Here is a 10,601-nt window from a genome sequence, read left to right as displayed (position 1 = left end):
ACCAGTAGGACATAGCCACTATAGAGTTTGAGGCCTTTTGTGAGATACACATAAAGCATTTCTGTTGGGCAAAATTTTTCACACATATCAACCCAACTGTTTATTCCCCACAAAAATGCTATTAAAATACTAGTACGAAATACTATTAAAAATACCACTAATATCTGGCTTCTGTAGGTGTGTATTTGGCCCATCCCTTCCACAGATTCTTACCTCACGTAAGGAAGCCGGGCATGAAGATGGCAAGCCTTGGACTACTGAAAAGGTTGCAACGGCTGAGATGTTTTCGCCATGAAAGGCAGGACATCTGACGGTTAGCTAATAAAATACGTCCAAGGGGGATCATGTCACTGATCGTTTTTGCTGCCTACCATGTGTCATCGCATTTGTTGGCTGGTGTTACACACATTGACTATTTATGTCCCTTCTGGATGGTGATGCTGAAGCGCAGGGCCTATTTCTGCTTCATTTGAAGCCAGTTGAGAGCTCGGGCGTGAGTGTATGTGAGTTTGAACCCTGAGTGGACGGAGTGGGGTGGCCATAGCAGAAAACGTGACTTAGTATTTTAGCCGGGTGGACGTGATTTAGATTATATCTCAAGCAGTCTTTAAGTAACACTGCATATGATCGGGATAGCTTTGCGCTAGTTAGCTTGGCTATATTGTTGAAAGTGGAACTGCAGCAGCAAAGCTCAGCAGAGATTAACCACGTAATTATTCACGCAGCTTCTTTGAGTTTGTGACATTAGCAGACAAATGAAGTGTTGTTATGTTTGGTGTCAGTTGCAGTCATTGCAGAATAAACATATTCTAGGCCAAACAGAGAATTTGCTGCTATTCTCATTGTACTCAGCAGCCAAACGCCTATTTAGTCTGCTGATGACAGACTTTTGCCCCAAGGAGCATGAGTTCCCTTATCTGAGAATAGCATAATGTGAAATGCAAGTATTTCAATGGTACTGGTGTTCATTACTGGAAAATGAAAACAATAAAAATAAAGTTAAAAAAACCTTCAGAGAGTGTTTCCATTCATTTCCACAGCGGCAACTTCAGTTTGTTTTATATACAGTAGAAATCACAAATGACTCGTGGTGTTCTTTCACTAGGTGGATTTTAAGTTTTACAGAGGGATTGCATTGCCTGAACATATGACAATACATTGTAATGAAAGTGACAGGCTCATTTTAGAAGATCTTTTCCATTTTTGAGAGTTACAGTGTGAGAGAATTTTAATGGGTTGATCTCCTGGCATTTTTTTTCCATGTGTTTCTGAAAAACATCTTGTTCCCTTCTCAATGCCTTCGCTTCAAAGAAATTCTGTATTCTTTTACTCAAGCTGTTCTGTTTCCTTAGTTGAGGTACTTGTGTTCTGTTTATTGTACTTACTCTCTTTTTGCAGTGTCATGCCTTCACACAAATAAACATACGCACACAAACAAACACAGTCTTCCAGTCCAGGGTGCCTTTGATGCACTGAAAAAATTTACTCCCTGGAAGCGGATAATCTTTACCACGATGTCTATCTTGCTACTCTCGTGTTCTCGTGTCCTGACAGCGGTCATCAATAGCATAAGAGTTACTGAGGAAGCATTTGACGTCTTTGTGAGTTTGGCGCTCCAACTCGAGACACTCAGCTTGGTGTTGATACTGGTGTTGATAGTGGAGATGCACAGAACAGCTGGGAACTGCTGAAGCCCGAGTTTCCTACAGAATATATCTGATGCTATGCGGAATTTGCTGCACAACATGTATTTTGTATAGCTATAATGGAAAGAGTTTGAAAAGAGCCTGTCTATTAGAGTGATTATTTATTAGTGTGTTTTAGTGCTCACGTGTACATGAAGTGCTTCAGAGAAGACTGAAAGAACTCCAGAGATTCGGTCATCTGAGGCGGGCACGCAACAGTATGACAGAGCAGGAAGCTTGTAGTAAGACTCGGGTTATAGCATGTGTGTACGTATATATATGTACACACACGCATATGCATAGCATATACGTTTGAAAGACTTGGTGACTGAGGGAGCCTTTTCCATTGCTCCACTGCACTACTTAAAGCCTGACCTTGCGTCCGTCTGCAGTGTGAATAACCCTATGAATAATTGTTGCCATCACTGTGAGTTAAAGTCACTTAGTGACACATACGCTCTATCTTCAATCTCTTATAGGTAATTATTATATTTCCATAGTATAAAAGAAGTATCGTGAGGCTCGCTTCACCTGTGTTTATAGGATGTTTGAAATTCTTGTATATACTAACCATTAAAATGTGAAATATTATGAATCGCTGCATTTACAGCTGAAATGGAGATCCTCGTGACTAATGGCAAAATGGAGGAAAAGCAGATCATATCTATCTGAAACTTTGGAAATTCCTGTGGCGGAAACAATGGCATTTCTCTATTTGGGATTTTGCTAGGACACCAGATGAATGCCTCTGTGGTAGGTTAACCCATTCAAAGTAGAGTAGGATGGTGAGAAACAAAGACAAAACTAACAGCCCCACCCCTCTCATCCCAGGCTCAACCTCAGTCCTTTCTCCTGACTCTTCTACGCTCCCACCCTCCTGGGCAGCACAGGGCAACGGGGAATGGGGGTTGCGGTCAGTTCATAACGTGTCTCTGCCGCTCCTTCCTCCTCATGCTGCTCCCCTGCTCCAGCGTGGGGTCCCTCCCACGGGATACAGTCCTTCACAAGCTGTTCCAGCGTGGGTCCTTCCCACAGGCTGCAGTTCTTCAAGAGCTGCTCCAGCATGGGACTTTTCCATGGCCTACAGTCCTTCAGGAACAGACTGCTCCAGCGTGGGTCCCGTACAGGCTCACAGGTCCTGCCAGCAAACCTGCTCCTGGGTGGGGTCTTCTCCATGGACCACAGCATGGATATCTGCTCCACCACGGTCCTCCATAGCTGCAGGGGAACAACTTGTGCCATCATGGTTCTCACCATGGGCTGCAGGAGAATCTGTGCTCTGGCACCTGGAGCACCTCCTCCCTCTCCTTCTTCACTGACCTTGGTGTCTGAAGAGCTGGTTCTCTCCCATTTTTCTCAGTCCTCTCTCACACAACTGGTACACAGCATTTTTTACCCTTTCTTAAATATGTTATCACAGGGGTACCACCAGCACCGCTGACGGGCTCAGCTTTCGCCAGCAGTGAGTCCATTTTGGAGTCGGCTGAAAACACCTCAATCCAACATGGGGGCAGCTCCTGGTGTCTTCCAACAGAAGCCACCCCTGCAGCCCCCCTGCTACCAAAACCCTGTCATGTAAACCCAAGTCTCTTATTCTGAACTGGTCTTAAACATGTATCTCTGCTCTGGATACCGGTTGGCAGAGTACTACAATTCTGTATCACAGAATGCTTATTTTAAATTTTAAAACAGCCATCTTGCCCGTAGAGGTAAGAGCATTACAGGCAAGTAGTGGGATCATCCTGACATAGAAAAAGACTTTTTCCCTGCCTAGCAGTACATCTGTTGCCCTTAAAATCTCTATATTGGGCAATAATTCTCTTTTTTTTTTTTTTTGTAATGCGAATGGATCATTCCACATCCATAGCAATGAGAGTCCTCAGTTCTACATGTCCTAGTGTCACTGCTTCAGACAGAAATATGCTCTTTATGGGATCTTCAGCTTAGATCTCTGCCTGTGTGTATCCACCTTTGCTCTGCTCAGATGGAGTCTGGTGCATGTTAATGACCCACAAATGACTGAAGTTCTTGACAGGCAATATATACAGCCTGCATTTACCTTCTGGCTGCTGCTGTTAAAATGTCAGCAGGGCCCCGGCTACTGCTTTATAGCAAACTTGAGATATGCCTGCACTTTCCTTTCTCACATCGAGGACTGCAGTTACAATGCAGTTGAGCTGAGCTCCTGGAAATACAGTATAAACATCAACCTCAGCGCTGGGTTCTGAAACCTTCCCAGCAGGCTCATTCTGCAAAAAAAAAAAAAAAGTTATAATCATTTATTATGTGCAACTGTTTTTTTTAGTTCTAATTAGAATGGTTCCTCACTTGAGAGTTATCCGCGACGTAACGGTGTCGCTACATAATAGGAATATGCCTGAAGGTAAGAATGCAAGTGCATGTAACTCCTTACACTTGAAAAAATAATCTGGAGCCTTGGAAGAGTTAGGGCACTTTTGTTTTCCACGAAATCCAAACTCCTAAGACAGCCTGCAAGGTTTGTCAGGGCATTTTCGAAACGCTGCTTAAGTTTATCTGGGTAACTTCTCTCGGACTTCTAAGCTCACTGGCTTTTATGCCCATTGAAGTAGCTGTTCTGCAGCGGTGCTTTTTATGAGTGAGAGAGCAAGGTATTTCGGGATCATGAAAAGAGCAAACAGAAAATAAAATTTTCCATTTCGCTTTTTATGAATTTTTGCAGTGAACAGTAAACTATCCTCCTACAGCTGATAGTAGTTTGCAGAGCTACTCATGGCAGTTGCATCAAAAACAAAGTCTTGTTGCTGGAAACTGGAGTTTTCAAAAGAAGCAGAAGAGGTGGCCAAGGCAACAGCCACCACCTTTCCAGCTCTGCATCTCACCGTGGAGATTTGTTCTTTATTTTCAGGAGTCCATTTTCCTCCCAGGTCCCTGGAATATCCCACTGCTCTGTATGAACCTGCAGAAATGCCTTCTTTTTCGTACAGGATGGTGAACCACTTGGCTGGGATGAATCAGAAAAATACCTACAGGGGCCACAGTGACAGCTGTATTTTCTTGAGATTTGATACTTTATTGACTTATTTTACTTTAAAAATAGTTTCTTATTGCTTCTAGCTGGAAAATATAGCAAGAACAGCAACTTGACAATTCTTATTAATCCTGTCATTGCTCTTCATGATAAATACAGACCAGAAGCTAGTTGCACGGGTTTAAAAAGCCAAATCCGCACTTTGTAACTTGCTCCTTATACTTAAATTCACCTTCTCGTCCACTTCCCACAAAGCTTTTATTTCCATCTTAAGTTTGGCCACAAGATGGCAATAACTTGCAGACAAAATGCTGAAACATCCAGACAGTGATTTGAAGCTGTCTCCCTTCCTGAGCTTTTCCCTGCGCTCTTCCCCCTCCTCTTTTGTTTCAATATTTAATTGCATTTATTTCGGAATTACTAGGCAACCCACCCCCAGATGTGTAATTTAAAGGTGAGGTGCTTGCAGTGAGATTTTCAGGTTCTGCTCAGCAGAGCACCATCATGTGATACTGGGATAAGGTGGAGTTTGGCTTTAAGGGGGAGTCTCCAGCCTTCCTCACCAATCTTTAGGATCTCAGCTGGAGGAATACCAGAGGATCCTTCCCCTTTCCCTACTCCTTCTTCTCCATCCAGCCTCCTGAGCAGATCAAAGACAGGCAGAGCAGTTCCAAGGTGAGTTTCCCCTGAGGTTCCTTTCCCGTGACTGGGGGTGGTCGTGTGCCGGTTAGGCTCGTGTTTGCTTGCTTTCTTAGGTGCAGATGACAAAATCCCAGGGAGGGGTAGGCTCCAGGTGGGACTTGCAAGTGGCTGGGTGAACCATTGGCTTGGGCTGACAGCATTTTGTGCTTCCTTTTGAAGAGCTCCGATAGTTACACAGTGCGTTTCCAGTCACCTTACAGCACGTTATTTCACCCTTTCTGTCTGTTGGTGCTAAACTTTTGACCAAAATCCTCCTGGAGAGTCGGAAGGGTATGTGTGGTGGGGGAGACTGTGCAATCACCCGGAGGCATCTGCAGAGCTGTGGGCTCTCCCCACGCCTTGCCAGCACCTAGGATGGGGAGGGATCTCCCTTCTGGCTTGGGAGCTGGTGGGGTAGGAGGCAGGGAATGGTGCAGCTGCCCAGGTGATGCAACCTCATCCGCCTCTGATGTCTGGTCCATTTTGGAGAGGTGGGCAGGGAAGAACTCCTGGTCACTTGCCAGCAGTGCTGTGTTTCTGAGGTGGTTCCCAGTCATGCTTTTAGGTTGCATCTCTGCTACGGGGAGAGGTGAGGGACCAAGAAGCAGTGACATTTTCTGGTTTTCAGTTTGATATTTAATAAATATGGAAGAACAGAGCTTGGCTAAAGGAAAAGAAAAACCCAGAGCCTGAAACCTAACCCACCTCATTGCTGGGTGCAGTTTGGTCCCAGCTGGTGAGGAAACCTGCCCAGTTGTCTCCTTGCAGAACACTGCCCCTCACCCACTCTGCTCCTGCCATTGTCCCATCAAGTCCCACGGCAGGACTGCCCACCTTGTGCTGTACGAGTGACAGCATAGATCGTGATTAAATCCAGATGTTGATTTTTGGGCTGGGGTAAAGTCTTGCTCTTGGAATTAAGGTGTCCTGACTCTCCGCATCACCCACACGCTTGCCCTTTGGGTAAAGCACCTACTTCTGGCTCTGGCTGAAGTGATGCTTCAAGGGGCCCTGGGGGTTGGGAAGTTCTTTGTTGGACCCTAAAACAGACTTTGTGGACTAGGGAGACCCAATAAATTTAGTTAGCAGAGGCAGCAGGTCTGAGACATAATGATCAGGTGCACGCCTAGCTAGCTTGAAAATCAGAGTAGCCAAACCTCAGGCAGAGATGCCTTTTGTCTGAAATCACTGATGTTAACTTTGACAGTAAAATGTCACTCAGAGGTAAGCTACATCGCCTGTTGCGGTTTCATGTAGCCATGTGGTGATTACAAAGAGCCAGCAAAGCCAAATGAGGTGAGCTCATGATGCTGGTGAGAAGACGGTATTGGCATGGTCATCCTTTGGCTGACCCTCAGGAGGAGCTGGAGCTGCAAGCCCAGCCCTCGCTCACTGGCTCTGCCCCAGTGAGGAGGCAGCTTCAGCTCTGGTCCCCAGCACACGGCTGGTTAAAAGGGTGTCTGCCACCTGTAACAAAGACAATTCTACTCTGGTGACTTAGATGGCACAGATTTATATCGAGTGTCATTTAAGACCAAAAGCCCACCCATTCTGGGTAACTCTTAATGAAGTACATTTTAGTGGGCAATATTTTTACAGCTTTTGTGGTAAGTGCCATATGGAGCTGAGTTTGAAACCCACTTGTGTGAATTTTAAGTGGCATTACTTTCATTACCATAACCTAAGGTTAAGTAAGCAATAAATTTAGCTCATGGGAGAGTGGGCAGAGGGAAAGTTCCAGATTCAGGGCAGCTGCAACTAACAGTGACTTGGAGTAAAGGTGTGTCAGGTTATTGGATTCCTTTTTTTTTTTTTTTTTTTTTTCCTTCTTTTTTCCTCCTGAACTCATGTGCCCGAGTCTCTCTGCTTTTAAAATCCGAGGCCTTGCAAAGGGGTGGTTATTTAGGCATGCCTATTTGTGTTGCACAGGTAAAGAAATTTTCTGCGATGTTTTAATTTTTGCTATTTCTTGTCTTTCATCTGGTTTTGTTCTTTCTTTGCTGCACAGCCCTGCTAGATGAGATTAAGGTGTTCAGAGTTCCCGATTTGCCTTTGACTCAGTGCCAGTGCTGCTGTGGGCGCTCGGCCGCTCAACATCAAGTGTATGTAGTAGGTAAAAAAAGAATGCAGTGATTTTTTGGAGTAATTTTTCTGCCCCTCACATTAGTCAGATGGGGTCTCCCCTGCCCCCCCGCATTATGCGATGGCTGGAGATAATTCCACTTAGAGCAGCCCCAGAAAGCAGACCTTTGCAGATTAAACTTGTAACAAGGAGATGTGAAACATCACGTAAAGGCTATGCTGGTGGAAGACCGAAATTGCTTCTCAGCTCGTTATTTCATGTAACTTGTGCCGCCGGGAAAGGGCCGGGAAGGGGTCGCGCCCCTCGCTTGCAGACCTGCATTTTGATCCTGCCTTTCGCTTTCACCCCCCCATCCCCCCGCTCCGGGACTGCAGCCCCGGCTCCCGCCGCGGACCCGGCGCCGCCACCGCCGTCCACCCGCGGGGCTTTCCCCCGGCCGCCGGGTGGGGGACCCCCACCCGCGGGGACAGCGGCGGCAGGGTGGGTGACCCCCGCCCGCGGGGGCGCCGCGCAGCCCGCCCGCCCCGGCTGTCCGAGCCCGGGGCGGCTCCGCTCCCCCGCGGGACCCGACCGCGCCGCGGCTCCGCGCCGGGGGAGCGGGAGGGGGGCGGGCGGACGCGGGGGGGGGGCGGGGAGGGCGTCGTGGCCGGGGGTGACCGTCCCTGCTCCGTGCCTTGTCCCCAGGTGGTGCGAGGGAGATGCGGCCCCGAGGAGCGGGCTCGGCCGAGGGTCTCCTGACGGGCTGATGGGCGCGTTTTGAACTCCGGGAGAGGTCTGGATGACGGCGGCGGCGACTGTGAATGTCGAAGAGTGGGTTGGAAACAGCATGAATACTTCGGTTCTCACCCCCCTGGGAAATATTTCCGGTCACCTGAATTTTTCGGAGAAGAACTCGCAGATCTTGCAGTTTGAGGATGAGGATTGCCATGTGCCTTTGGCCATGGTCTTCACTCTGGCCTTGGCTTACGGGACTGTGATAATTCTGGGAGTCTCTGGGAATCTGGCCTTGATTGTCATTATTTTAAAACAAAAGGAGATGCGCAATGTTACCAACATCCTCATTGTCAACCTGTCCTTTTCTGATCTTCTCGTGACCATCATGTGTCTTCCCTTTACCTTTGTGTATACTTTAATGGACCACTGGATTTTTGGGGAGGCCATGTGCAAATTGAATCCTTTCGTGCAATGTGCCTCAATCACCGTCTCGGTCTTTTCTTTAGTCCTCATTGCTATCGAACGCCATCAGCTGATCATCAATCCCCGTGGCTGGAGGCCGAACAACAGACATGCCTACATGGGGATTGCTGCCATATGGATTTTAGCCACAGCTTCCTCTTTGCCTTTCCTGATCTACCACGTCTTAACAGATGAACCCTTTAGAAACATAACATTTGATGAATATAAGGACAAATATGTGTGTTTGGACCTGTTCCCCTTGGACACCGCCAGGCTTTCTTATACCACGACGCTTTTGGTGATTCAGTACTTTGGACCTCTTTGTTTTATATTTATTTGCTACTTAAAGGTAAGAAAAAAATCCCCTTGCGATATGTACTACTTTCTGTCTGATGTTTGTTTATCCTTGCAAAGGTGATGGTTATAGGTTAAATTATCCCACGTGTTTCTCTGTGTTGAATTTCCTGCAGATATACATACGATTAAAAAAAAGGAACCACATGATGGATAAGATGAGAGACAGTAAGTACAGATCCTCTGAAACCAAAAGGATCAACATCATGCTGATCTCAATAGTGGTCGCATTTGCAGTTTGCTGGCTGCCTCTCACCATCTTCAACATCGTGTTTGATTGGAACCATGAAATTCTGCCTGTGGCTACCTGCAGCCACAACCTGTTGTTCCTGATTTGCCACCTCACCGCCATGATCTCTACCTGTGTGAACCCCATCTTCTACGGGTTTCTCAATAAGAACTTCCAAAGGGACCTGCAGTTTTTATTTCATTTTTGTCATTTCCGGTCCCGTGAGGAGGATTATGAGACAATAGCCATGTCCACCATGCACACGGATGTTTCAAAAACCTCTTTAAAGCAGGCAAGCCCGGTTGCATTTAAAAAAATAAATAGCGATGATGATGACAAAATATAAAGAAGTAATAAAAATTCTACACCAAACTGCTGGAAGTGTGATCGCAGGTGAAACATTTCCAAGGACAAGCACAATTACATAACAAGTACAAAATGGGTAATGTTTTTCTTTTTTTTCCAAGAAACTTTGATTATTGTCACTTTGAAATGATACGCTGTGCATTTTTGCCCCTTTTACTGCTTTAATGTTTGCAGCAGTTCTATCTGAATCTTATTATAAAACATAGTTGGACCTGCCACTACCTATGGTTTTCATCAGCTGTCTTTTGTTCTGTTTTCTTTGTACAGTTATGTGCTTTAGCACAAAGATATATTTATTGATTTTTTTCAAAGAAGTAGTTTTCAGAAGTGCCCATCTAAGACCATTAGAAACAATATGAACCACAGGGAGGCTGTCACTACAGAGGACACCCATCCCAGAATAAAATTAAAACATTCTGATTTGAAGAGTTGTTCCTCCTCTTCCTCGTCTTCTTCCTCCTCTTCCTCTTTTTTTTTTTTTTTTTCTTTAATCCAGCTTTTGATCAGTGTTAAAATCCTGCAAAATCAGTGTAGGCACACAGAAAATGATTATATGAAACCTGTAGAATATGTTAAATGGGGACATGCATTTGTCTCATTCATAGAGGCAATTCAGGCTATAATCGCTTAGGTTCAAAGACAGGATTAAGAGAGAAATTCTGTTCTCATTTACAAGAATAAAACCCTACAGTAATTCCACAGAGCACAATGGGATAACTGATGTTTCACCACAGCAAATGAAAGCACAAATGTGCCTTCAGTCCCAACTGATTATAGCTGATTTTAATAATACAGACTTTTTAATTTAAAAAACCCAAACCCTGTTTTCATCTGCCATCACTGACAGGAGTTAGTGTTGCTGGGATGAAACGTATTGTCCGTCCCAAGCCTGTGACCCATGTAAATTCTCCTTGAGACCTATGTACAGAATCTAAAGGGAGAAGGGACTGTTCGCTGTCTGTACAAGGTGCAATTCCATCCTCGCAGGTGACAGTGAAAAATCACATCTGGTATTAC

General features: G+C 45.6%; 1 protein-coding gene across 1 annotated transcript; it reads left to right on the top strand.

Annotated features, from left to right (window-relative positions):
- Positions 1 to 8,237: 8,237 nt before the first annotated feature.
- NPY1R (neuropeptide Y receptor Y1) lies at positions 8,238 to 9,564 on the top strand (the record flags this gene model as incomplete). The annotated part of the gene is made up of 2 exons (XM_082482543.1): positions 8,238 to 8,984; positions 9,106 to 9,564. 2 exons carry the CDS (start codon positions 8,238 to 8,240, stop codon positions 9,562 to 9,564), a joined length of 1,206 nt encoding a protein of 401 aa, XP_082338669.1.
- Between the last annotated feature and the right edge of the window lie 1,037 nt (positions 9,565 to 10,601).

The sequence above is a fragment of the Vanellus vanellus genome (genome assembly GCF_965231255.1).
Source record: "Vanellus vanellus genome assembly, chromosome: 4".
NCBI classification, from domain to species: domain Eukaryota; kingdom Metazoa; phylum Chordata; class Aves; order Charadriiformes; family Charadriidae; genus Vanellus; species Vanellus vanellus.
Note: the sequence above shows the minus strand (reverse complement) of the source record. Positions and strands in the feature narration are given on the sequence as shown.